Source organism: Limanda limanda, chromosome 9 (genome assembly GCF_963576545.1).
Source record: "Limanda limanda chromosome 9, fLimLim1.1, whole genome shotgun sequence".
Taxonomy (NCBI): Eukaryota; Metazoa; Chordata; class Actinopteri; order Pleuronectiformes; family Pleuronectidae; genus Limanda; species Limanda limanda.
In genome coordinates, this window is record NC_083644.1 from 8,096,572 (window position 1) to 8,124,397 (window position 27,826).

The window sequence follows — 27,826 nt, forward strand, 5'->3', positions numbered from 1 at the left end:
ACGGTAGATGTTCTATTTGTGTTGAGAGCGAAAGGGAAAGATTGTTCCAACTCGTCCAAGAGTCCAAGGACCAGTCTCGGCTCACTTTTCCTACTGGCCTGTTTCTGCTGGTTTTATGGTGCTGTCTCCAGTGAGGGCATTGTGTGTGCGTGATGTGTGTGTGTGTGTGTGTGTGTTGGCACAGAGCGAACATTTCCATCCAGGCAGTGTGGTGGTGGAAAGTGGGATGAAAAGAAAGGCAGGAGGAGGTCGTAGGAGGAGAGGAGAGGAAACACTTCAGTGGTTCAAACTAACGGAGAGGCCGAGTTTAACATCTCTCTGTAGCCGCATGTGGAGATGAAAACTCTGAGGTGACTCTAAGTTGACGTTTTATACACTACTTATGGAAGCATTGTGGCAGTTAACTGGTGAAGGAACCAGATCCACTCAGTCATGAATGTTCGCTCAACCTCTCTGTTGAAGTATAGATGTCAGGAAACGGTTGAGCTTTGGATTTAACTGCATATCAAAGCAAAGTACATAGGTTTTACTTCAGCTTTCAAGGTAATCTGATTCATTAAATACTACATGTATACCATGCAACACCAAAAAGACTTCCAGGTGAACCTCAGCCCAGTTTTATTCTCAGCCCACAAACATCTCAAAGCCTTTGTCACATGAAGTTAAACAAAGTTAAGCTAAACAAATCCATAACATCTGATTTTAGGACTCTACAGCCTCGAGCCATCAGGTGCAGATTCAAAACCATTTTTCCTGCATAAACCTACTCACAAACCAACTCGTAAACCTTATCAACACAGACGATAAACTAGGAACCACCAGGAGTTTCAAAATTAACGTTTGCCTGTAAGAAATGCGAAACCTGTCCAAGTTTTGGATCCATGGCTTCAAAATATTACTACAAATTTCGAGTTAATCTGACCCCTCGCTCCTCTGCTTTGCTCTATACTGGATTTGGAGAAGTTTTCCGTTCCAGAAACTCCACATTTGTATTTCTCAGCGAGGATTACTTTTATTTGCCAAACACATCTCTTAGTCATTCTCCTTTAAGCTTTTGTTTGCCAGCAAAAAAACCTGCTTTTGTTCACCACTGTCTGACATTCTGGACACATTTTCTCAAATATTACTCCACATTTTTAGGTAATCTGACCGGTTATTAAGTTGTTATCTACCATGCAACCAAAAAAACACTGGTAATTGTAACAACAAGAAATTAAGAGGGGATGGCTCAGCTAATGGTCAATCAGGAGGTTAAACATGCAGGAAATGCTCGCAGTAAAAAGGCCTCTGACCTTTAGGCTGAAAAAGGATTAGGTTTGGGGAAAACTGCCTAACGTGTCTGAGTATAAAAAAACATTTGCTCTGTATCAGTGTCGAAGCTGATCGCTGCACATGCTGCACTGGCACGAGAACTGAGAGATTCAAACAATTCCCAGCACTAAGAACAAAGAGAGGTTCAGAAGTCCACATAAGGAAAGAAAGAAATTCACTTCGAGGTTAGCTGAGACAGGGAGGGGGTGTGCCAAACCTTTGTTATTTCCACAGTTATGATTATGTAATATGTCCTGTATTTATGAAATGTTTTCCACTACTCCTGCTGCATTAAAGTGACTTATTGCAGACTGGGACGAGGTGTAGTAACGATGTGGTGAGTGAGATGGAAACGCTTGAAGACCTTTGGGACTCGTCTATTCTTATCCGATCCTGACAGGCCAGCTGTGCTCAGGCAGTCGGTGTCTGTCTGTCACACACACACACACACACACACACACACACACACACACACAGACACACACACTCACACACACACACACACACAGACACACTCCCTGTCAGTAGTCTTTTGAACTCCTGAAGAAAAAATTCCGTTTTCATTTGCTGAGAAGAGCCGGATATTGAAATATTGCTTTTTTGCTCTGATTTGTCGATTTCTCACAGTTCGGCCAATAAAGCTCTCGGCGCAGGGCATGCAAATATCCACGCAGCCAACATGACACATTTACCAACCAGCAACATTTACCAAAGTAGCGGCCAGATATAATTTTTAAAAAATCGGTCAACAAACCACAGATTATCATATTGACAGTGCACTCGTCTCAGGAGGGAAAGCACAGGCATATTACGCAGTAAAGTTTTACACCAATCAGGCACAACGTCTGCAGTTCCAAACTAACACAGATTACCAGATCAAAACAAATATTTAGCCATATTCAGTATTTGCGTACAACCGGTCACGTCTAAGTACCTGATGCACAGAGTAGCTGTATTGCGATTCAGTGAATATACAATATTGCAGAGGATTAGTTCATTGAAGCTCAACAAAGACACCGACGCTAACAGCAGGGACCTTATTTCTCATGGAGGGAGACGTTAACTAATCCCAGTGCTCTGTCCTCCATGTGTTTCTTATCTTCTACTGTTGTTTAGGGACGTTTTCAGGGAGAAACACACAGATTTACTTGTAATTCACTTTTTTTTGCTAATACTTGAACAAGCAATGCTGGCTATAACCATTGGAAGTGTACAGTCACGTTGTCTATATGATTATTGTATTCCAGACATTAATGGGACAGACGTCTATTTTTAGATTCTTCTTTTTTTATTCGTGAAATCCTAGTTCGTCTGCTTTCTTCTTCTTAAATGACTTTGAATTGAACGGAAATCCAGAAAAGGAAATTTTATTCTCAATTAAAAAAGCTATAGAGGCCATCATTGTTAATGAGAGGCCACATTTGTTTCACTTTCAGGGGTCAAAACAAAATGGTAGGGAACTAACAGGGTTCAGAGGTTAGAGTATTTTAACTTCTGGGGAATTATTAATTGGGCGAATATGAGAAAGTTAAATTTAAATTTAAATCTTGAAATGTTCATTGGTTAATACTGATCTGTTCTCAGTCATCAGTGATCTGTGCTTTATTTCTAGGGCAAGTCAAATAAAATAAAATAAAATAAAAATCAGGGAATGCAAAGAAAGACCCTGAGAAAAAACTATGACACAGGATTTTTAAATTGTCCTAAGTTGGTTTGAGGCAGCCCCACTTTAACTGACAATAGTTAAAGTCCTGTAATGTGCATCCATCTTAATACTGACATCAATGTTTTATAGAAAGTTAGTGCTGTTAGAGGGAAGAATAGAACAGAAACGTTCGTCTTTGTCTTTTAAACCCAGTGTCTTTCACCAGAGAAACCCTCATCCTATGTACTTCACCACAGCAGTTCACTCCTCTTCTCACCTTTGACGTTACAGAGGAAGGAGTCAACAGTGAATTTGGTACCGTCTGTTATTAACCTTCCTACAAAAACGTCACGTCTTCCTGTGACTGCACCCAGCGCCAGTGCGCGTCGTACTCCATGTGCATTTTGCCGTTCATTTTGCAACCATCCAACTCGATTTTCCCGTTTCTAAAGGGTTTGAGTTTGGGGCTCTGGCTGGTTCCCTGTCTCTCAGTGAGCCTGGGGCGTGTCGGGCTTCCAGTTTGTGCCGATGGTTTCTCATGGACGCCGTTAACCTTGATGGATTGTGCCTTGATATTGTCCTTTTTAACAGGGTTTCCTTTGCCCTTCTCCACAGCCTTGGTCCACACCGGAGCCTCCTGCTTGGGGCCCTCAGACTTGGCTCGAGCAGAGTTGATGGGAACAGCTGGTTTTCCAGCGGCAGTCCCAGTGACAGCACTGGTAATCACAGTCCCTAGTGTACCTTTCCCCTCTGTCCCATTTCCAGCCCCAACTCCATTCTCCTTTGTCCCTGCCCGAATCCCAACAACAGCCCCAGTGACAGACCTCACCCCTACCCCAGCTCCAGCTGCCGTGCCCGGGGCCACGGGGCCTCCCCCTGTCCGGCCCCCAGGGGCAGCCTCTGAAACCAGCGGAGTGCCGGAGCAGATGACCGACTCGGAACTCGACGGGCAGTACTCGTCCATGTCGTCCGCCAGGGTGTCCAGATAGCTGCCGATGGAGATGTTGTCCAGCTTGTCGTTGGGGTCCTGCAGGCTGCTCCAGGAGCCCCTCCAGGACATGTCGGGTCCATCACCCAGGCTGTACTGGCTCCCGGTGAGGCTGCTGCAGTGGCTGGTCATCGTGCTGCGCTCCTCCAGCAGCCACTTCACTGCCTCGATGCCTTCATGCACCGCCAGCAGCTGCTGCAGGAGCTTCACGTCCACTGAGCGCAAGTGGGCCTACGGAGAAATAAAAAAGGAGGTATGGATGAAATTACATGGAAACACCACATTTAAGTTCTCATTACTTTTTTGTGCTTATTTTGCAGTTTGCAACAGGAGAGAAAGTCATCAATTAGAACCAGACACACACTGAAACTGGTGAACCACCAGGACTCTGCAGATATTTATTTCAAGCAGTGAGCGTTGGCTCCTGCGTTGAGTGCAAACACCATTAAAATGCTATTAATCCTTTCAGATAACCATAATTGGAAGTAACATAGAAGCTGGCAGGCCGATTAAACAGGCTGCATCTAGTGTGGAAACGGGATAGGTCGTGGAAAAGCACAAAGACAGAAATGAGAGAAATGAGAAAGGAGACCAACTAAAAGAGGAGAGAAAAGGTTTAGGTTGAATGTATGTTAATGAAGATTAGATTAAGCTGTTTAACCGTGTTAACAAGGAATATGACGCTAGGAGAGAGAGAAATGTGATACAGTGGAAACTATGACCACAATCTTTAAACTAGGTTTTATGAATCATCGTCCTAATGTCATGTAAATTGCTCAAATATGTATTTACTCATCACGACGTCATCCGGTCCAAATAGATGAAGCTGAAAATGATTAATCAGAATGGTGACTTGTGTGAGTTGAGGCCGAAGAAGCTTGATGGTGAATAAGAAGAAAAAGATGGCTTCAGTCATGGAAAATTCCTCCGCAGAACGCATTAGCAGAGGTCTGCGGTGAAGTGCCGGGCCAGGAGGTGATATATGGCACCGACACTTAGTCTCAACCTCTCTCTCTCTCTCTCTCTCTCTCTCTCTCTCTCTCTCTCTCTCTCTCTCTCTCTCTCTGCAGATCACTGCAGCCTTCAGCCTCTCATTATTCCTCAGTTCATTCACACAATGTTTCCTCTTCGTTACTTTAGGTTTCCTTCTCTCTCTAAGAAATTATATTATATTTTCTGAGCTCTTTGGGATTTTCTTTCTAGTACCAAACACAAATACTACACACACTTTATGAGGGTGAAACAAATATACTTTAAAGACGTGGTATCGGATCAGTACATAGATTTGTGTACTTGTTAATACTTGATGTTATCATGCAAATAAAATATACTGGACAGGAAGCACAGTCATAAGAATCCAGCCATAAATGGAGCATTTACATCTGTTTATATTGTTCCAGGACCATGAGCCAGTAAGACCTTTGCTGACCCTTCAGTCACGGTGTCGCTCTCTTATTTCCTACAAAGCTTCCTCATGCCCTCTCCGGTCATATCAATAAAACAGAGAGGAGCATATTGATTGTTTAAACCTGACAAGACACTTTTCTCTTGGTAGAGATACATCCAGCGGAGCCATGTTTTTTCTCTGTCATGATTGATCTGTATTTGCTCAAGACAAAAGAAACACAAACATCCGTCCATCTGGGGAGCTGGAGGCAACCCCAACCAATTAAGCGTCTCCAATCAACCAGACAACAATCTGCATGTCTTTTGTATGTGGAGGGGAAAAACACACACAAACTCATGGGGAGAGCAAACTCTAGGCAAACGCACCAACATATGATGGAGGGCAAAGAAATGTAGACTACACACGCGTATGGTACATCCATCTCCCGAGTTCATGACACACAAAACTGATGGAGTGCCTGATGAATGAGAGCAGATCGCCAAAAACCACAGCTTTGTGTGTGTGTGTGTGTGTGTGTGTGTGTGTGTGTGTGTGTGTGTGTGTGTGTGTGTGTGTGTGTGTGTGTGTGTGTGTGTGTGTGTGTGCGTGTGTGAGAGAGAAAGAGAGAGACAGTAAACCAGCTGGCATCTTGGCACACAGACATTCAGTTGGGCGGGGTGCAGGTTTGAGGTTTGAGGGTTTTAGGCACAGACTCTAATGAGGATGGCAGTAAAAGTAGCTTTGTGCCCGTCAGCGCTGAGGTGGCACGACGCTAACGAAGCTCAACGCTCCGAGCGTTTCTCCAACTCCATGTTTAATTCATCTAATGTGGGAAAGCATTATTTAAACACACTTAAAGAACACTTGAGTAAAATGGGTTGTGATTGTGCTGCTGTCCGTCAAAAATCATGACCAACAAAATGAGCAACATGATAAGTGAATGTTGGGCTTTGGGAAACTGTTACGAGCATTTATCACAATTTATCACAGTTTCCAACAGTTCTATTAATAAATGTAAATAAGAGATTCACAAATAAAAGTATTTTTTATCATAACTGTTAATTTAATTGTTTAAAAAATGCTATTCTTAGTATTACTTAAATCTGTTATATGTAAATATGTCCTTTATGCAAATGAAATTTCAAAACGCCTACATGTATCTACATTCATGCAGCAGTCTCTTGCATTGTGTTATGCTGCTGCACAAGGAGCTTCTTCTTCTGTCCCTGTTATGATGCAGTGGAGGCAAACACACTCGTAAAGACACGACCCTGTCAAATGAAAAAGGTCAAATTGGGGCCAAAAGGTTTTAATGTGACAGCAGTCAGGATGAGAGGGGGGGGTGGAGGACTGTGCAGCCTCGGGGCCTCAAACACCATTAATCGTCTTTTCTCATTTTTCGGACATCGAATACACAGCCAAGCAGATTTCAGTTTCTCTCCTCGGGCATGAGGCCACATCCTGAGTGAGCCACAGGATTCTGGAAGGCTCATTTTCCTGCCTCTTATATCTGATACATAATAGTGTGTGTGTGAGTTTGTGTGTGTGTGTGTGTGTGTGTGTGTGTGTGTGTGTGTGTGTGTGTGGTTGTGTGTGCATTACAAACAATATTATAGAAAGCGGTCCTTAAAAGAATTGATTTCATTGATTTTGAATAAATCCATTTGAATGCAGCCATTTCATTGGGTAGTCAATGCTACCCTCAACCACCAAATTCTATCAACATAATCCATTAGTCCCAGTGAACATTTGTACCAAGATTGAAGAAATTCCCTCAATGCCTTCTTGAGATATCTTGTTCACAGGAATGGGACAGATGGATGGACAACCTGGAAACATAATGCCTCTGGCCACTGGCTGTCACCGGCCCGGATGTATTATGAATTTATTCTAGAGGGAACCATGTTAGTTGGTAAATTATTAAGCATATAGTTAAAAAACTTCTATTTAACCACTAGACAAATACAAATTGTTGATATTCTCTATTTTAAAGTATTGTAACAATAAGTCATCTAAAATATATACACATATATAAAATGGAATAATAGAATACACAATGCTGCTCAGCTGCTTATACATGTGTACATGCATGTGTGTGGAGCAGGGGTTACACAACCGGACACGATGTGTTGGGAACATTTGAGTGACAGCTACTGTCATTCTATGTATTTTAAAGCAGAAGGAATTTGCGGAGACCAAGACGATGCCAGGACGCCCCGACTGCCCTGAACTACACTTCAGCTTTAAGCTTCTTCTGATTGTTTAAGTTATGGATATTTTGTTAAAGTATTTGCTCTGTAATTTGTGGGTCAGTGTTCTGGATCACTTGTTTGGACGATGAACCTTGGTGAGCTACAGGCTGAGATCGTGCTCATACATGATCACACCAGACGCACAAATTGGGGCAACAGCTGCTGCACAATTGACACATATTTTCCATCAACAAGACATAATTTGTCTTCCCACCAACGACAGCAAGGAGAAACAAAACCACAAGCATAACTCCAGATGCTCTGCTCTTCAAACAGGATATTTCTTATTGTCAAATAACACATGGCCTGACGGAGTCAAACGATTAAGTTGCTGGAACCTGGGCCTTACTTTCCTAACGGTGGCCTTTTATATCTCTATATATGGTCTGGTGAATGGTCTGTATTTAGAAAGCACTGTTCTAGTCTTCATGACCACTCAAAGCACTTGACAGTACAGTTTTACAGTCATACACACATTCATACGGTGCATCTACGTGCTGACCTTTCTCTATGAGAAGGGGTGATTAGGGGTTCAGTATCTTGGAAGACTGGGATTGAACCATCAAACCTTCTGGTTAGAGGACGACTGCTCTAACTCCTGAGCCACAGCTCTTTCTGTCTCTATGTGGAAGGCACAGCTCGAGAACAGCTCGTCTTATTGGCTTCACACTTGGCCTGTGTATTAATAAGAGCCCAAAGGGAGAGCAGTGGGATGTGGACACGTCCTATGATTAATAATACATTGAGTAAACAGGCGATCGGCACGTTGCAGCGGCAGCTAGGACTCATCAGAGCAGGTGACATTGTCGATCCTGCACTTCAGGTTCTGTGTACTGAGTCAAGCTTCACTGATCTTTGAACAAACAGCTGATCAGCAGCGGTGGTGGTACAGCTTCAGGGTTCTGTGGACCGTGTCCAGCAGCAGGTCTTCACCTGCTGCAGCTGAATACCTGCAGGTCCCTTTTACAGTTTCAGAAAGAATAGCTGCAGCCATTTACACAGACCAACAGCCCATTACAAACAGGCAGGTTTATAACAGGGACACTGCACTGGTTCATTCTAATCTGGAATAAGAACAACATTGTTGGCTTGTTTACACCCAGTCTCAAGTTGAGCAATGAACTCCTCAATTATTCTTGTCATTGCAATGTTATCCAAACCATAAACCACAATGAAAATCAACCACCAGTTGCAATGGAGCTGAATTGTCCTTTATCTTGGATGTTCTAGTAAACAAGTTTTCTGTTTAATCTGCCAAAATCAAGGGGCTCCGTTTAAATTCTGCTCTGACAAACTAAAGTGTCTCATCACAGACGGTCCAGTCATTCATGATACAGCACATCCTGATGACGTGTGCACGACTGCAGCCTGATCCGTGACGCAGTCTCCCATGAGGCAAAAACAGCTTCTCAATGTCACACAGCCACCTCACAGACTGCTGAATCACTGCCAACACACACACACACACATACAAACACACACATACACACAGACGTTCTCCCATACACACAACAATAAACACAGTCTTGCTCCCTCTCTTTCTCGTGTCCTCTGGTGTCGCTTGTCTGTCGTTTCACCTTCCAGACCGAACCCCTAGCGCTCTGAAGACATAAGGCGTCCTTGCAGCATCCATCCAGTCTCCGTCCGACAGCAGCAGGACGCCTCTGCAGCTCCATCTGTCTGCTCTCATCTCTGAATGCTGTCGGAATATCTACCCGTCCTTTTTGTTCTTTAGTTCTGTCACATTTGGTCATTTCTGTCTCTGTGTCCATGGCACTTCCAGCTTTTTCTTTCCCACGCATCATCTTGTTCCCTCTCTTTTATTTTGCTTCTTCTACTTACCCACTAGACATATTTTGGATTGAAACATGCAGGGTTTCATTGTATAGTCCGATCTAGACTAAAGAGTGATTAAATGTTTCATGAGATTGAAGCAAAAACTGGAAAAATGTGCAAATGGCTTCTTCAAATAAGGTACAGGTTTTTAACTTTACATGGTTTGACTTTCATTTTGTCTGTTTGTTGCTAGGACAAAAAACCACTGGACGGATAATATCGAGTCTTGGTGGAAGGATGCTGCATGGGTCAGGAAAGTCCAACTCTCTCATCGGTTCATCTATCTTACTATAAAAACTGTCAAACAAGTGATGACACAACATAATGGAAGTTAGTGTAAAACCCCTGATTGAGAATTTCCTCTTATGCAGTCGATGAATAAATAAACGCTCCAGCTGCTGTGAAACCTGAGAAGTTCATTCAGGTTTCCTGGTCAAACACAGACAGATAGAGAGAGAGGATGAAACACAGAGAACTGGACGTGATGGAAGAATAAAGGAGCTCCGCTTGTTTAACAGTAGTTTAGTTAGATAGTCCTGCCCTGACATCATCTGTGAGGAGATAAAGCCAGAGGAGCCAGACAGAGAGAGAAGATTAAATCGGTTCAGCTTCAGTTCAGCTCTGCACCAGAAGCTGACTTTGCACTGTCACTCATCTGCCCAGAGGTGAAAGACAGAGACAGAGAGGGACAGGGAACTGAACAGGAAGAAAAAGGGAGAGTGACATTTCCCTGGCAAAGAGACAACATTTGCCCTTCGATTGTTTAAAATGCAGGTGGTGCTGCTGCATGAATGAAATGTACAAAGCAGCTGGTAGTGTGTGTGTGTGTGTGGTTGTGTGTGTGTGTGTGTGTGGGTCTGTGGTTGCATATGCGTGTCTGGCAGACTACCAGTCGTCTGTGGTTTTAAAGGAGCGTCTCTGCATCCAGTAAATCTGTTTAGATGAGTGTAGAGTGTGTAAACTGAACTGAGTGAGACATATACGCAGCGAGAGTCGCACAGTGTACGAGAAGCAGATGTCACACGGCATCATATCTTCATCGGCATCATCTTTTATTACTTCTATACATTACTGCTAGAATTAGGATGACATTTTGTCTGTTCCAAATAAGTTAAATTAATCAATTATGCATCAATTAGTGACAACTTCAGAAAACGTTGGTTCATTCTAGTTGTTTAAGTTGTTTTTCCCAATAATCATGGATTTTCATCATTATAATGAAATAATGATTCAGTCGGTTTGACTGAGTCACTGCAACTGTTTGAAACTGAAAGATTTAGGTATTTTCTTAAATACACTAAATTACTGAAGAGGCCAATTCCCCCCAGTTCAAGGAGATGAGAAGTTCTCTGCGGAGGCATCATGTTACACCGAACTGTTTTCTTTATTAGTCACAGTAGTTCTTTAGAGACATAAGACAAAGACTTCAAAAGACTCTTTATGTGTTAAAGATGGGAAGCAAGAGTCCCGTCTGACTTTGTAATTCAATCTTACATCAGTGTGATTTACATGAGATGTTGTGGTATATGAAGTTTAAAGTAAAAGGTAAAAGCAGCTTGTTTGTTCCTGTCTAACGTTCACTGGGAGGAGGGAGGAGGGAGGGGGGGAAACGCAGAGGAACGTCTTGTTTTGTCCTGACAGTTAACAAGAAGCAGAGCAACATTTCATCTCTGGTGGTGGCAGACGACAATATGGAACACACACACACACACACAAACACACACACACATATCCTTGATCCTAGAGGCTGCATCCGTGCATCAGCATGCTGTGCGCTCACAGACACACAAAGAGATGAATGAGGAACACAAGACACATTCACACATACCTAAAGGTGCAAGCAAAGTGAGAAAAAGGAGCGGATATTGGCTCACTGCTCTGTTTGTGTGTGTGTGCGTGTGTGTGTGTGTGTGTGTGTGTGTGTGTGTGTGTGTGTGCGTGCGTGTGTGTGTGCGTGTGTGATTGAGTCAGATAGCATTACTCTGCAGACACTGTACACGTGTTACTGCACATCTTACTAAGCAGATTTCTGATTAAAGTGCAATGCTCAGACTCTTCTTGTGCACTTTCATTACACTACACCACTCTCACAGATTAATGAAACACACACACACTCACACAGACACTAACACACACAGAGCCCGGCTCTATGCTGGAGGCTTCAATCCCCAATGGTCAGGAAGTAGCCCTTTATCACTATCTCTTCTCTCTCTCAATCCTCCTCCCTCCTTCGCAGCAGGACTGATTCATGTCTAACACTGTTTAATCAGTCTGCTCCTGGACAGATTTATAGAAACTCCAAACCGTGCTCATTGGTCAGATATGCACTGGCTGACATCCGTGTCTGGAGGTTACAACAATTAACTTCTCTTTGAGTCCCATGTGACAGCCTAATGATTTTATCTTTCACTGTGAAATTCAATCAAAGGCCTGATGAGAAGGTCCCTGTCCACACCAGTGGTTTGGTTCCGTCCCAGTTTAAATCCCCGTCCATACTAATGTGCTTGAAAACGCATACCACATGACGTGAAGTAAGGATCAGATCATGTGTTTTGGTCGTTGGGATGTAAACAGTTAACTCCCAGAAGACACCTTGCTTTGTTGGGGGGAGCTCATTCATGGCGATGTACGGCGCTAATGATCGGACACTTTTGGAGGAGGGTGGGTCTGAGTCAACAAGCTGACAGTTAGATATTAGTTTAAAAGGGAAATAATCTTCAGAATAACCTCGAGTGAACAAGAGAAAACCTCGGATTATTGTGTTTAATAAATAAAAAACTACAGTTCTCTTTAAATACATCTCAGAGGAGGTTGATGCCCAATTATACTGCATCAGAGCAAAATCAAGGCCCAGTATGAAGAGAAAGAAAACAGATTAATATGAATGTTGTGATTGGGGAGATAACCACCTGACAATAGGACGAAAAGTGACATCACCACAGGATAAAGGCCTGTGATCGTCAACTCCGTTCCCTAGCAACCGCAGCCGTCTGCAGCGGTTGGCATGGTGACGAGCAGCTTCAATGAGCCAGTGAGGGAGATTGAGGAGTCATCAGGTTTTATCACTCGAGACGATTAAAGTTATAAATATCACCGACTACAGTGTCATTACATCATTTGTCCACCAGAGAGAGCAAGGACACGTTTAGTTTTCAACTGCGAATTCTACCGTAACCCACTTCTACTAATAATAAACGTATAGCTAGTCCAAACTTGCAATCACTGCCCTTTCTCGGGCAGTTAACAATACACTTGGGTTTCGCATGAAGACAGATGGACACAATTAGTAGCGTAGGTAGATTACAAATATCTACGAATAAAAGGAAAGAACAAATGTGACCAGCTGTGTGGAGAACATGAGCCAAGAAAATACTTATTTTTTCTGTATTGTTTATTCTGTAAAATAAAAGTTTTGGTTTCAGCAAAAAATAAAATGCAGATACCAATATGTTAAAGACTCATATCGACGATATCGACCAATGTTATCGGCCAAGCAAATATATCGATCATGCTCTGCTAGTTATATAAACTGTAGATATATTTATATACAGGATATAATCTGTGGGTTAACCTTACAACAGATCGTATTCAGTATCCTGCACTTTGCTGCTGTTTGTGCCTGAGTCATGATAAAGTCATCTGCTGCAGAGATGTTAAACACACACACACACACACACACACACACACACACACACACACACACACACACACACACACACACACACACGCACGCACACGCACACACACGCACACACACACACTTACCATCTCCATCTTCAGCTTCCTGATCTTCTCATCCAAACTCTTCCTCCCCGTCTCCTTGGCTCCGGAGTCGTGCGCGGCTGCCAGCTTGGCGTCTCCCCGGAGAGAGGACCCCTCTTCCCGCAGACACCTGAGCAGTCCCTCGGGGGTCTTCCGGCCGATCTTCGCCTCGATGTCCCTCAGATCGGGGACGGCCTCGCAGGCGGCTCCCTCGTCCATCGCGGCCGAAGTGTGCGATGTGAGCCAGAGGCGAAGAGAAGATCCTTAGGGAGCAGAGAGGATTGCGTCCTCCTCGCTGGTCGGAAGCCGCCGCTGGAGTCACTGCCTCCGGGGACTGATGAGTGGCTTCACCAGCATCACCAGCAGAACCAGTCTGACAGCACCATTGTTGTTGTTACTCCAGCTGATGAATGTCTGCTTTCATTCCACCTTCATCATCCTCATCCTCATCCTCATCATCTTGCATCAAGTCGCAACAAAGTAATGATGATGATGAAGAGAGATCACAGGGAGAGAGATGCTGGTTTCCTCCCAGTGGTTGTTGTCCTGTGGGAAACAGCTGTGGTGCAGATGTGTGTCTCTACACTGACAGCAGATTCCACCTGAACCATCACAGCGACCAGCAGCCGCAGCGGAGTGGGAGTGAGGAGGAGACCCCCCCCCCCCCTTCCCCCCACCAGTGTGAAGAGAGCAGAGGAACACCCAGCAGAATCCGTTCGGCTCTTCCACAATAAAAGATTTTTTATTGTCAAATGAACAGAGATAACATGAAGCAGTCACTGTCAATGAAATACTTGGGTCACAGGCTCTCTTTAAGCAATGCTCAGTAATTTCAACCCAAAAAAAAAAAAAAAAAATAGAAATAGTATAAAATAGAATAAAATAGAATAACAATAAAATAGAATATCAAAAATTTAAAATAGAAAATAAAATATATATATCTAAATATATATCTTTATATAAACACGGACACACGCTGCTTCTGGGTGTTAAATACTAACAACTATTGAAACTAACAATTTAGTAGCACTTAAATGGCACTTACTTATAGCACTTTGTAGTTTTGCTTTATTTTGAAGAAATTGTACTTTCTTGATTCTTGTTGTCCTGGGTCTGTACCCTCGGGGTTGAATGCACTTATTGTAAGTCGCCTTGGATAAAAGCGTCAGCTAAATGTTATGTAATGTAATGTAATGTGTTGAAGGCACACTGCACAACTAAATTATATCACATTCATGACCAAATTTCTACAAAAACTCTACTGTGGTGTACAGCGTTTAATAAGCTGTGCACACATAGTTAATATGTATAATAAAATAGTAATGACAGGCCGGCGCTTTGAAGACAACACCAACTTGCATTTCTAGCTTTTAAGAGTTTGTTAATTTCTCAAGTATTTGCGGTTGAGACACAGTCTTTCAACATTGCGTTGCCTGTCGTGTCTCGCTTCGTAGTCTTGAGTCACCTGAAGAGTCACGTAGGTAGGGTGGAATGTCCCTGATGCTTAGTTCTTACAGAGAAAATGTAGAGAGTTAACTGTTTGGGACATCTCTACGTCATGACATCTGTATATATCAAAGAAAGTTAACACCCTACAGCCTCAAAAGTAGGTGGTCCCCTGCCAGGGAAGGTGGAAAGCGGCGCCCATTTTCAAAGCTATGCCACCTGTGTTCGGGGGCGACTATTTTTAAACATCGTGAAACTCCGGAGGCGAGAAGATTCATCATCAGGCAACATTTCTGTCATGAAGTGTGTGTTGATACTGGAGTCGTAGCTAGACAATGTAGGTAGGCGTGTCTCAGCCCCGCCTCCCTGCATTCAAGACATTTTTTGAATTTCCAGGGAGAGACACTTCCCCCAAGACTTGAGACGTGAAATAACTCTGTAAACTTCCAATGCTCGTGTCACACACATCTGGATTGAAGCCCACACCACTCATAAAACACACTATAAGCAGACATTTTTGATATGAGAAGAACTTCCAGCATCTTATGTAGGGGGCGCACCGAGGAAGTGTAGAAAAATACTTCTAGATCACGTAAAAGATGGATGACATCTCCAAAAGAAGCCAAAGCATCTTAATCACCACTTGGTAGCCGGCTGGAGTACTAATCCTAAACCCTGCCTCCTCCATGTTAATGGATGGGACATGGACCAGACTAAAAAGTCAAAGTACATCTCAAATGAATTGCTCTTATCACACTGATGTTTTTTCAAGTGTGAAAGTGTATGTTTGGTTTTAATTCGTAATTATTATGCTAGAAAAATGGTGTGAAATGTCACAATTGACAGAAAATCACCCTGTTTGTTGTGTTCATCAATTACAGGTCATCATCTAATGCTGAAGCTTCACGTGCACATTTCCATCCAACATTAACCAGCAATGCAAAAAATTCCAGGCAACAACAAATATTTTACTCAGTCAAGTCAAGTCAAACTTTACAACTTTCAGTACACTCACATGCTGTAGTGCTTCATGACAAACGTCTCCCGATAGCTTAGATCTCCTCCTACGGAACCACAGGCACCACAGCTGCCATAACAGATGAGGTCAAAGCTTGTGGTTTTCGGACTGGAAGGCTGACGTATCATATTGGCAACAGTTTGGAGCAATAGAGGTCAAATTCAATAAGGTTTCTGGTGAGCGTAGTTTTTTTTCCCTGTTCAAAGGGAGGAAAGCATCGATAATATTTGCTTTCATAAGTAACAGAGACACACATGCTTATAACTAGGTTTGGTCACACTTTATTCTACAGTGCACTGATTAGATGGAACAAGCAAAATAACACAAACATTAATTTTACAAAACTGCAGTGCCTGTTCTAAACTCCTCTCTTTTCTTGGCCTGGTTTATGGTCTGGAGCTACTTTAGAATTATTCCTTGTCATTAGTGAGTCTTCCTCAAACAGTTCTACAGTAAACTGTCACTTTGTATTGTTTGTGTTTTTATTTTAACAGCGTATGGTGCAGAGTGAGAAAGCTTTGTGTTCATCCTACATGGTTTATTTGCAATGGAGATTTTATTGTGAATGTTTCCATAAAATAAAAGTGCACTTGTTTCATTACTGTATTAGTGTGATTTGTTTATAAGTTTGAATGATTTACTTTCATATGATGCACATCAGCAAAAGAAGATGTCTGTAAAGCAAGCGACACAATCCTCGGACCCAAGTTCACAGCTTTTCAAAATAAAAGCTTTGTTATTCAGCTCGATATAAAGCATTGCAGCAAAAAAACAACCAGTTTGACTCAGTTGCCAGCCACTGCTGTAGTTTATCTGAGGACCTAGAAGAGTACTTGTTCAACTCAGTCCAAAGACTAACACGCTGAAATAGACATCCCACATTTTTATGATGGAAGAACACCATCAGTCAAAACTCCTGTAGATTTCCTGTAGATGATGTGTCCTGGTTACACACAGAGACACAACAAAGAGACATTCAGTGGTGTGATTTGCAGTCAGTGAATGTGTCCAGAGAGCAGAAGAGATGCTTTTCACACTGAATACTGAGGAGAAGCCAGAGAGGAAGCTGACTGAGAACAGAAGTAGGCAACTGTGAAGCAGTGGCTCAGAGGCAGAAGAGATTTCCCCTACGAGCTCTGACTGAACGTACAAGTGCGTCTCATGGGGAAAAGAGAGATAAGGAGGGAATCTGCAGCAACGTCTGGCTGAACATCTGTATTAAATAACAATAGAAAAGTCAGGATCTGAAGTGGATTAAGGCCGACCTGGTCTTTCTGATATGGCATAAAGCCTGGATACCAGAGTGAGGCTACCTTTCTATCGTTTGGGGTGGAAAACATATCTATTGAACATTCAAACCCTTCCAATCTTATCAGTTCTGTGTCGCAGTGTTAAACACAGATTGTAAAGGTGGGTTGTAAAAATATAGAGACTGGTATTAATGAGGCTTTCCTCTGATCCTAGGATCCCCTTTGTATTCCGTGTCACATCTCGTGAGGGGCCCCCAAATTCACAGCTATGTTCCTGTCAATGTCAATGTAATGTCTCTGCAGGGATGGAATTCAGGGGACTTTGATGCAGGGTCTGCGTTGTCCCCATTAACCTGCATTCACAAAACAGTCCCTGCATGTAATCGTATGTAATCGTAGCTGCTGCACAATATATCAAATTATCAAATCATATTGTTCATATAAGGGAAAAATCGTTATTATTTTAAATGTTTGACCCAAATTAATCAAAAAATAATGATTTGTAAAGGTAACTCTACGATAAACTGCGTGTCAATAACAACAATGTAACCGTTGTATTTTTCATGTGGAACTTAATGGTTAAAATATAACGGTAGGTTTATATATGTGGGACAGTCAGCATTACATTGGGCCGTATTTCATTACTTTTATTTAAAACTTAGTAGTTGCATGAATGTTGGATTAGTGTGAAATGTTTTTGATAATATATCAAAAACAAGTTGGCTTGAAGGGTGAATGAATCTCTCCCTTTGTAATTTGGAAGGCAGGTTTGAGACACTTATTATCAACCTGTGGTCGGTGCGGATTTCAAATTATGCAACTAGACAATGTGGATCCTCTATTTTCCTATCATGTGTCAAACATGTGTTCAAATCCCACAGTAGATTGTTTGTCAGGAGTTAAGACAGACACCAAAACAATTAAGTAGGTTAACAAGGGGTTAGGTATCAAGCAAAAGGACCTATACCAGAATGTGGGACACGTACACTAATCCCACTTTACAGGGGAGAGCTGTGAAGGCTTGAGGGATTATTAGGGTCAACATCTCCCCCCCCCCCCCCCCCCCCCCATAATACCTTTGTTTTGTCTCTTAGCTCATGGAATGCAACGTCTATCATCTAAATTGGAGCTTTTTTTTCTGTTGAAAATTCCGTCTTCAGCTCAGAGAGTGCACATCCGCACAGACAAGCATCTGTAATCATTACGTTGCCATGCAATCAGCATGATGACCACCACAGTAACGGTTGTATAGAGAGAAGATTTTCAGATTTGCTGCACACCCCCACATGGTGCAAGTGGAGAGAGGCGGCCGGCTCGGAAGCAGAACCACAGTAAATACACATTATGCAACTGAGGCCTTTGTGTGTTTAGGAGAGAGTATACAGTTGTGTTTAGTCACTTTTCAAATACGAACACATGACTCATCAAGCCATCCTCCCACCACCTTACCACCACCCACCTACCAGGATAGAGAGAGATTTTCTATTGGATGCAATAAAGTCTTCATAGGCTTTTCACTCCTTCCCTCACAAACATATAGATGACATGACTGCACCCCGAAAGTAAAGCCAAAGCATCTCAATCGCCCCCTGGTGGATGGCTGATTTTATATAATTCTTTTCAGGCTCATGTATGTTGTGATCATTTTAAGTTTGCTTTTAATTTGTTACTTGATACTAGGAAAATGGGGTGAAACGTAATGATTGACAGCTGAGACTGATTCGTGATTGGTCGACCGCTGTACAGCCCAAATGTCCAAGATGGCGGCGTTCGTATGGAGTATATTTTGGCTTCATTTCTGAAAACTGAGAGGAAGTGGATACAAGTCCTGCATCTTTATATACAGTCAAGAAAGTGGATCTTTCTTTGAATTGCTTCACTCCAGGTCCCTCACGTGTTGAGGCTCTGAATTCTTGGTGCTTGCAAAACTCAACACTTCCCTTTGTTCCACTGTCAGTCAGGTTTGTCATAACACAGTTTCACTGTCTGATGGAAGAGATTGCATGTATGTTAGCCTTTAGAAACAAAAGTGTTCTTATCCTGTTTGTACCAGATGTTCCGAGATAGTATTGTGACTTGCAGGATAATGTCGATTCACAGTCACACATTGCTGCTATGTCTTAAGTATATTTCTTTATTTTTTGAAAGGCAAATCTAAAAACGTGACATTAAGCAAAACTGATTCAGTTCCCTTCAGTGTTCCCCTGTTTCACACGGAGCCTGACGGATCACATTCTTGGGTTGGACACAGGTAGGGGGGGGGACAAACAGCTGAAAACATTTCTTTTTACAAACTTCAACACAAATAAACAAGGTATATCATCCTGTCAGAATGGACTTGGAGGAATGTTAGTTGGTATTTTTCTTACTCAGAAAAATAAGTCACAAAGTGAGTAAATACATTTCTAAAGAAGAAAATTAAAGAGAGGTGACTTGATTGTATGCATTTGTGTGTCCTGAGAATGGTATGAATGAGGGTCAGAAGAGGGACTAGATATAATAATGTGTAAACCGTAAAACCCTGTGAACCTCTGACACTCCGTAGTCACTCCCAAACCTAACCTGTTCTACCTGTCCGCAGCAGGATGACAGGAGCGGGTGGGTAACTGAAGCTGCAGAAGCCCGATCGCTGGGTTAAGAAGTAAAAAGGAATCGGGATCCTCGGTTAAATACAAACAAACAAGATTTTTATTGTATTTTCTTAAGGCTTTTTTTAAACAGCAGGTGGTGGAGGAGTCGGAGGGAGGGTGGCAAAAGAACATGGAGGCCGACAACACAGACGACATAGAGTCCCTCATGGAGGACATGGACTATATCCCCGGACACTTCCACCTGAAGCTCAGTCTGAACTGTGATCCTGTCGGGCCGGTGAGGCTGCGACACAGGGACACGTATCTGAAGCAGGAGAGCCTGCGCGGAGAGTTGGAGGCTGAAGTTGGACATCTGCAGTACGCGGTCAGGAATCTCCTGGGTCTGCTGGCGTTTCACCTGGAGCAGCTGGACATGGCGGAAGAAACATTTAGGTGATAAAAGACGATTGTCATTATTTTCTAAACATTCTAAACCCTGAGGTGATTTTGACATGTAGCACGTTTTTCAGGTTTGTGTAGCAATCTGATAAGAAAAAACACATTTCTCTTTTATATATTTCACACCTTCGTAAGCTTACCCCAAAACACACTGAATGCCTGAAGCCATAACTAGAGTGTCTCTCAGTAAAGTTGACTCATCAGCCAAGGTCCAACATTCTCCTTATGAAACCACTTTTAGATTTACTAGAGCTGGATTTTTGGACTATTGCTCACTCTCACACATATCAGTTCCAAGATCCAGGAATTATTCTCTGTGAAATCAACGAAAACGTAAGAACATTCAAATAAAATGCCTTGTAATGTTAAAGAAATTGGACCATGATCCACACCAAACTTTCATGGGGAATTTGCACCAAATTGCACACACCATGGAGATAAGTTCACTAAATGAGACAGATTTTTAATTCATCAAGATCCATGAATTGATCCCTGTGAAACAAAGGGAGAAGGTTGAAAGACGCCCTCTCGTGCAATCTCAAAAGAAAATATGGATCAGCACAACAATTCAATGGGTTCTTCTCTGACACATATTGCATCCTTCAACCAAGTTTCGTGGAAATCTGTTGAGTCGTTTCAGTGCAATCTTGCTAACAAACAAACATACAAACCTTGGTGGACCTAAAAAGGCAGAATGAAGAATGATTCTGACCCTATTATTAACCTGTCACATAATCAGGTGGTAAATGAGTCCTAAATGCAGGATGCTGTTTAACTAACACAATGACCACAACCTGACGCTCTGTGTATCTCGGGTTTTTCAGAAGTATCTGTAGAGAAGACCCTGGGAACCTCAACGCCTGGGCCAACCTGGGCTACGTGTACGACAGGCTGGGCCGAGAGCTGGACGCAGCGGAGTGTGTGGAGAAAGTGTCCCACCTCATGGGGCTAGATGCTGGAGAGGCCAGTCAGGAGGAGACCAGGGTCCTGGCGGCCCGCTGCCTGGCGGAACAGGCCTACGTCCATCCATACGATGTGGAGCTGGACAGCGAGGACGACCTGAGAGAGAGGCTGACCGCTGCACTGAGGCTGTACAACAAAGCCCTGGACTATGGGGGACAACTGGTGAGAAAGACACACACGTATACGATTTTTTAACAATTTAAAGTAACTTAACTTCAAAATCTGTTTTATCAGTTTTATTTGTGCATCACACAAATTAAAAAAAGACATGACAGAAAAGCAAGTTCCTGCTATTCCTGCATAGTAAAGGTAATTTTAATTCACTCATTACTGATCACTATTGGTGTTTTTCAGATACCAAAGGAGGAAAAACGAAGCTGGTATTTTAAAATGGCAACCATCTATATAAGGTACAAGACTGACATCAAAAGATTCTCACAAACAGCATCAGCATTATTTAATGTTTAATGTTCTGCATGTTGATCTGTTGCATATCGCTGCAGACTGGACGACATAGTAAAGACCAAAGAGGACTCAGAATACTCCAGACACTCTCATTTCAATAAGGGACTGAAGCTTCTCAATGAAACACTGAAATCGGAGAAAATGCAACATAAAGGTCTGTTTAGGAATTTTGAATTTCTATCACATTTACAGCTACATAAAAACAGCAGAGACGCGTTTAATCCACGCATGATTTTTAAGCAGAAACCAGCAATATGTTTAAAAATGTTTCTTTTCATCATGATAAATTTGGATTCCTGATCTGTGTCCTCAGCTCTGGCCTGGTGTTACATTGGCATCATGTTGGAGAGGAAGGACGACTTCACCACCGTGCCCATGTCCATACACGACTGTGGATACTCCGCCTCTGATCCTCTGTCCTGCTATGGAACCGTAAGTTCACCTGACATCAGCAGTTCAGAGGCCTACGAGTCTAGAGTCTACGTGACCCAAGAATGAAACAGTCTTCATGGCCTGGGTAGACCACAAAGGCAGAACTGAGACTGGATTTCTAAGAGGATTTTTGGGACCACCATTAAAATCTTGCTGTCGCCTAGCGTTAGCGCTGCTTGTCACCAAAGAGCAAATACTCCCTTGAGGGTTCGGTGTGTGAGATTCAGGTGAAGGGAATTGTTGTTTTCTTTACCCTAGAATGAGCCATTTACATTTAAATACGTCATTTTTACCACAGGAGCAGGTTCTCTCCACGCAGGCAGCCATGTTTTTTTTATAACATTAGCCCAGCCTGGACAAACTAATCACCTTTTGAGTTTTTAAGACAACTGAAGGATCCACAGTTTCTCCCTCAAGTTAGGAATTGGAGGGTGAGGTGAGGGGGGGTATTCAGCTGCAACATGCAACTTCCCCCCTAGATGTCACTAAATTCCACACACTGAACTTTTAAGGACACATTTGAAGTAGACTCCGAAATGGGACAGTGACGTAACTGGTCTTCAAATGCAACCTCTGAAAGATTGAGCCCCTGGATAGAGAGACAGCTGTTCAAACTCTGATTAGGCTCTTTTATATTCTCTCTACATACCTTTACTAAAGGTTATCAGTGGGTGCTCCTGCTACAATATCTCTCTTGTTTGTAATTTGAGATATCCGTAATCAATTCTGAACCAAGCGAGATGATTTGTTAGCTGAGCCTCGTGTGTTTCTCCAGGCAAATGGTAATTAATAGTTCTGCTCTCGTTTCTTTCAGATTTGCAAACTTTATTATATCTCTACATTGAAACGGATTTAGAGTGTAAAATCATTCCTGTTGCAGTAGAGACTAGAAACTACAACTTGATGTGCTCCACCATAACATTATCTATCTGTGTCTTTAGGCCATAAACATGGCCAGTGATGATGCATTCATCCTGAACCTTCTGGCCAAGGTGTTTTTTCTGCTGGGCAAACACGAGATGGCCACAGGGATCAGCAACATGGCCTTAAATGTGCTGCCAGATCCAGAGCTCAACTGGCAGGCTTACTGCACCCGCGCCAAGGTAACGCACAAGGTCCACGCCAGAACCGAGCTGACAAGCATAAGTCGATTACCCCGTTAAATCCCTTTAATGACTGAGAATTTCAATCTATTTAAACTGACCACACAGTGGAGATGAGATGTCATCAAATTGCAGTAGAAAAATATCTATAAATGTCTTCTTTTCAGATCAATATGATGTTCTACATCAGGGACCTTGAGAAGGCAAAGAGTGGTCAAGGTGGAATCCCAGACCGACAGCTGCTGACCGAGGCCAGAAAGGACTTGGACAAGGTCCTGAGTGTACGTCCATGTCTGCGGACTCACCTCGAGATGGCACAGGTAAACGCTTATACAAATAACGAGCAATATAGATTAAAGAGCAAAGGTTTTCAAATGATTGTCTTCCTCTTAAGGTGTACTACTACATGGGTGTGGACGCCCTCCAGGAGAGCCTTCTGGTGGACGAGGCAGCGGTGAATTGTGCGTTGGTGAGTCTGTCGCACGCCCTACAGTTCCAGCTGGGCGACAGCCTGCCGGACCTGCATGTGCTCAGAGGACGCTGCCTCCACCTGAAAGGCGAGGATCAGAACGCCGCTGACTGCTTCAAACAGGCCGTGGAGTTAGAGAGGCCAGGAAGCACCGACACCACAGCCCTGCGCTGCCTCCTGCAGGCCCTCCTGTCCGTGTTCATGCAGGGAGGTCCTGATCCCAGCACTGCCATCGGCCAGCTGGAGATGTGGGTACAAAGGGCAGAGGAGAGGTACCCCAGTGACATTGTGAAGGCCGAGCTGAGGTGCCTTTACAGGACTCAGACGGCAGAGGTCACAGAGTTGTCCAGGGCCCTGATCCGAGCAGGACGACTGGATCTAGTGAAGAGGCTCCTGGAGACAATAGTTCCCAAACAACTGGCCAAGAAGAAAACAATTACAAGATCTTTCTCCTTCACATGAGGACAGATATGGGACTTTAAATACTCTGGACTGCTCTGATTGGTTGGAAGGTCGGGGCCTGCTCAGAAACCTTGCAAGGGGAGATCAATATGAGTCTGGGTCAGGACCAGGAAATCTCAACAAAAGTCATATTACAATTGTTTGATATTGTAGCATAAACAAAGCTATTTCACAAAAGGTGATACTGCAATATTTAAATGTAACATACAACATTTGTTTTTTTTCTCACAGTATTCACTCAATGAAACTGAGAAATTGATTTTATGTTGAAAATTCAATGTCCCAAACTATGAAATACTACTTGTGTAATTTAAACTTCAAACGTTTTCTTTAATTTACCACTGGAAAATACAATAAAATATATTTTATATCAAAAAACTGTTAACACACAGATATTACTGCCAGCCATAAAGCCTTTTGAAGTATTACACTCATTAACATGAAATTAATTAATTATATTCTGTTATACTTCCACTACACATTATACTGGAAATAACCTGGTGATGTTATTCTCAACAAGCACTTTTGATCAAACTTTTATATAATTCAGGTTTTGCTTTGCTACGGTTTAGTGGCCCGACACGTGATCCCACAACAGGTTATAATGAAGTAACTGAATATTTCCTTGTTGCAATAAAGAGACAGGGGGAAACCTGATCCCTGAATGGTGTCACAACAACATTCATGCTGTCAACAGGCTGTATCCAGGAAGAGACTTCAACTGCAAGTGCTGAAATATCCATTTGTAAGATATCCATAAAAATACAGGATCTATTGAAGAAGGGTTCCAGTGGACACAAGCAAGGCTCAAGGTCCGATTGTGTGGGTGACTGGGAATAAACAAGTTTCCGAAAAAATATGATAAACTAAGCAACTACACTGTATCTTTTTATAATCACTTGACAACAGATAAACCGGTTAACAACTACAAACACAACAACACATGAATACTTGAGGTTCAACATTTCAAAGTGGTTTGGAAGCAGCTCGTCTCTCTGTTTGTCTCGCTGTGTGTTAATTATGCTGGTCCTGCAACTTATGAAAACAAACATATACTAATACAGCACAATACACACAAAACGCATAATTTACTTGATAACACACCACATTTCTTTCTCTTTGTTTTTTTTATATAAGTTGTAATAAGTAGTTCATACAATAGACTTGTGTCTTAGTGCCAAGAACAACAAGAGCAACGTGCTTCCCCTGAATTCCATCAAAATACCTCAGGAATCTGTTGCTCAACCACCGACATCTTACTGTTAATCGTAACAAGCATTACTTCAATTGTCTCCCACACTTAATCCGATTTAAGCCCCGACCAAAAGATTCATCTCGAAAATGCAAAATTCTCTAAACAAGAACTCTGTCATTTTGAGTTGAAGGAATTTGCATGAGATTATTTCCTATGACATTAAAACAACTTTTAGATACAGTGAGGTTTACTGGGTGAGGGATGGGGTTCTGAATTGGAAAGTGGTATCTTCAAAGTAAGCACATTTTATGTCATGCCATCTCCTTGGCTTATGCAGCAGTTGTCCTTCACCCTTGATGGAGATTTCTGTGATATATTCATTCTTTTGTTTGCTCTTCTTATCTTCGGTGAAACAACGAGGAGGATATTCATGTAAAATCAGATGACACATCACACAGGTCATTTGGCTTTTAGTCCCAAACAAAGGTGGTATTATGATGTCTTATATTTATATTTTGTTGGTTGAAATATCTTTATGCCAGACACACAGAAACTTTGAGTTTGAGTGCAAGGCAGCCGATTGCAGGGGAGACAAATTATGCTGTGGCACAGAGAGACTGCTTGCCACACCTGCTTTACAGTTATCTTTTCTCTCAATCTAATCTATCTTAATCTCTCACTTATTTTTCCCGCAGGGGCTTCCGCGATCATAGTACTCTTCATAGAAAACATTCGGTCAGGTTCTGCCACATTGTTTGAGCTCCTCTTCTCAGCATGACTCGGATGCCACTGCTCAGGCAAGACTTATTCCCTCAGAGCGTCCCTGAGTGGCAGCAAGACTCCCGGCTTGGACAGGTAGGACTCCTGGCTGTTTCCGGAGAGAAAAAGAAAATAGATGCGTTTATCTTAAAATTGAAATAAAGTAGCATTAGAGAGAGTTTGATTCAATTTTAAATGCAGTTACAGATTAACAGACGGTGATTCGTCCCTGCTGTTGTGTTGATCCAGTGAATAAACTATAACTGCCGTAGTAAACTAAGGGTATGAATAATGTGTGCTGTTAAAATTTGAAAACAGATTGTTTGTGTGTTGACAGGTTCAGATTCAGCAGCCAATGGCATATCCCTCGACCCAGTGGAACAGTGACCTCTTTGACTTCTGTGATGACACCAAAGTTTGTAAGAGCTCCCGAAAGTCACAATGTACACGTTGGGGTTGTATGGTTCGTTTTTTTGTCGTTTAGAGCAACATTACAACTCTTGTTTTTCAGGCTGCAATGGCTTCTGGTGCTGCTGTTGCAATGCCTGCTCGGTTTCAGAACAGTTTGGTCAGCCCCCTTGTCTCCCAATGTGGGACATATGCACCCCCGCCTGCACAGCATGCTGTGGATTACCATGCTGCATCCCTCCTGCTGGCTTGTCTCTGAGGGTTGCTATACGTTACAAGTACGGCATCGAGGTATGGAAAGTAGAAGAAGAATTTAAAGGATATCCAAAACCTGTCAAACTTAGGATGGATGGATTAAAGTTTTTCTTTTAGTTATTCTTAAACCTTGTATGTGCATTAATAGTAGTGCGTAGAGAGTAGTATGATGGGCAACCAGTATCAGGGAGTCCAAATGTGTATATGAAGAATTTTAATTAAGCAGTCAGTGGGCGCAGTGCAGTGTGCCCTCAGTCTGTAGAGCGAGTTGAACATGTTTTCTCTTACGTCCTCAGATAAAGTAGAGCAGTGCTTTGACAACTTGGCCAAACTTGATCATTTGATATCCGTCATGGCTGCAACATTCATGGAATGTTCTTCTTCAAAGTAAAAGCACAACATTGGTTTTGTTCCAGCAATGTCTTATATGAACACAATGTTTTCTAACTTCACTCGCCGCACCATAGACTGTTCATAAAACTCTCTTCACACAAAGTCCAGCACACAAACAAAAAAAAGTGACAGTTATTGTGGATCTGTAACGACTGACAAGGAATAATTCGGAAGTAGCTTTGGAGCATTAACACAGGACAAGACAACATCCCATTCCAAGCAAGCATGTTAAGAACTGCACTAGTTTACATATTTACACCACTTCCTACATTGTTTAGTCTATAAAATTAAAGTTTCATATTCTGCAAACTTAAACGTCAATACCAATGTCTCATATATCCTCATTAAAGCAATTTCAGTGGAGGTAATGAGGGAATAATTACACGATAATTCTGTGCAAAAATGAATACCCAATTTTTACTAAAGCTAATTTAATATGAGGCCTTAAGACATGAGGGGTTCTCTGTTTGTTTCTAAACAAAAAATGCACTTTAAACAATAACAGTGGGATACGATAAAAACTGCATAATCTGCACTTTTTTTTTTTTTTTTTTACAGGGAACTCTCTTCGAAGACATCATAGTTTCCAGTGTCTGCATGTGGTGCTCCTGGTGTCAGATGAGACGCGAGTTGAAATTTCGCAAAACAAACCCAGTTGTCGTCAACATGCCTCGCCCAGTGGTGCCGGCTCCTGCACCTACTGCCCCTGCAGTGAGCACAACACAAGGGTTTATTGCGGCTAGGTACTAAGATCTGTCCATTGGACATTAGCACGCACAGCAGCTGTGAGAATTTCATATGAATTTGAGTTGTGGAAATAACCCCATTAAAACGATTGGAATTCCCCCAAAAAATAACATCAACACAGAAAACTTGTTAGTTATTTTATTTTTTTACCTTGGTTTTTCTTCTACTTACAACTTAGACGAAAGTTGTTGCAGATCACAATAATTGTGAAATAAAGGCAAAAATGTAGAAAATATAATTTTTTTATATAT

General features: G+C 42.4%; 3 protein-coding genes across 3 annotated transcripts; 2 read left to right on the plus strand and 1 right to left on the minus strand.

The window, feature by feature from the left end:
- Window positions 1–3,293: 3,293 nt before the first annotated feature.
- On the minus strand, window positions 3,294–13,400 carry lurap1 (leucine rich adaptor protein 1). Its single transcript, XM_061078179.1, has 2 exons — window positions 13,185–13,400; window positions 3,294–4,175 (listed from the first exon to the last, which is right to left on the minus strand). Exons 1-2 carry the CDS (start codon window positions 13,398–13,400, stop codon window positions 3,294–3,296), a joined length of 1,098 nt encoding a protein of 365 aa, XP_060934162.1.
- Window positions 13,401–19,655: 6,255 nt separating this feature from the next.
- On the plus strand, window positions 19,656–23,818 carry ttc22 (tetratricopeptide repeat domain 22). The gene is made up of 8 exons (XM_061078832.1): window positions 19,656–19,918; window positions 20,749–21,049; window positions 21,242–21,297; window positions 21,391–21,506; window positions 21,666–21,784; window positions 22,726–22,887; window positions 23,055–23,207; window positions 23,282–23,818. Exons 1-8 carry the CDS (start codon window positions 19,656–19,658, stop codon window positions 23,816–23,818), a joined length of 1,707 nt encoding a protein of 568 aa, XP_060934815.1.
- Window positions 23,819–25,823: 2,005 nt separating this feature from the next.
- On the plus strand, window positions 25,824–27,578 carry LOC133010587 (cornifelin homolog). The gene is made up of 4 exons (XM_061078180.1): window positions 25,824–25,868; window positions 26,116–26,191; window positions 26,284–26,471; window positions 27,387–27,578. The coding sequence occupies exons 2-4, from the start codon at window positions 26,128–26,130 to the stop codon at window positions 27,576–27,578; spliced, it is 444 nt and encodes a 147-aa protein (XP_060934163.1). The 5' UTR covers window positions 25,824–25,868; window positions 26,116–26,127.
- Window positions 27,579–27,826: the final 248 nt, after the last annotated feature.

Coding starts and splice junctions, on each gene's coding strand:
- ttc22 (XM_061078832.1), top strand. CDS start 19,656: ATGGAGGCCGACAACACAGACGACATAGAGTCCCTCATGGAGGACATG. Junction 19,919..20,748: donor ATGGCGGAAGAAACATTTAG/GTGATAAAAGAC, acceptor CGGGTTTTTCAG/AAGTATCTGTAGAGAAGACC. Junction 21,785..22,725: donor CTCTGTCCTGCTATGGAACC/GTAAGTTCACCT, acceptor CTGTGTCTTTAG/GCCATAAACATGGCCAGTGA.
- LOC133010587 (XM_061078180.1), top strand. CDS start 26,128: ATGGCATATCCCTCGACCCAGTGGAACAGTGACCTCTTTGACTTCTGT. Junction 26,192..26,283: donor CTGTGATGACACCAAAGTTT/GTAAGAGCTCCC, acceptor CTTGTTTTTCAG/GCTGCAATGGCTTCTGGTGC. Junction 26,472..27,386: donor GTTACAAGTACGGCATCGAG/GTATGGAAAGTA, acceptor TTTTTTTTACAG/GGAACTCTCTTCGAAGACAT.
- lurap1 (XM_061078179.1), bottom strand. CDS start 13,400: ATGGACGAGGGAGCCGCCTGCGAGGCCGTCCCCGATCTGAGGGACATC. Junction 4,176..13,184: donor GGAAGCTGAAGATGGAGATG/GTAAGTGTGTGT, acceptor ATTTCTCCGTAG/GCCCACTTGCGCTCAGTGGA.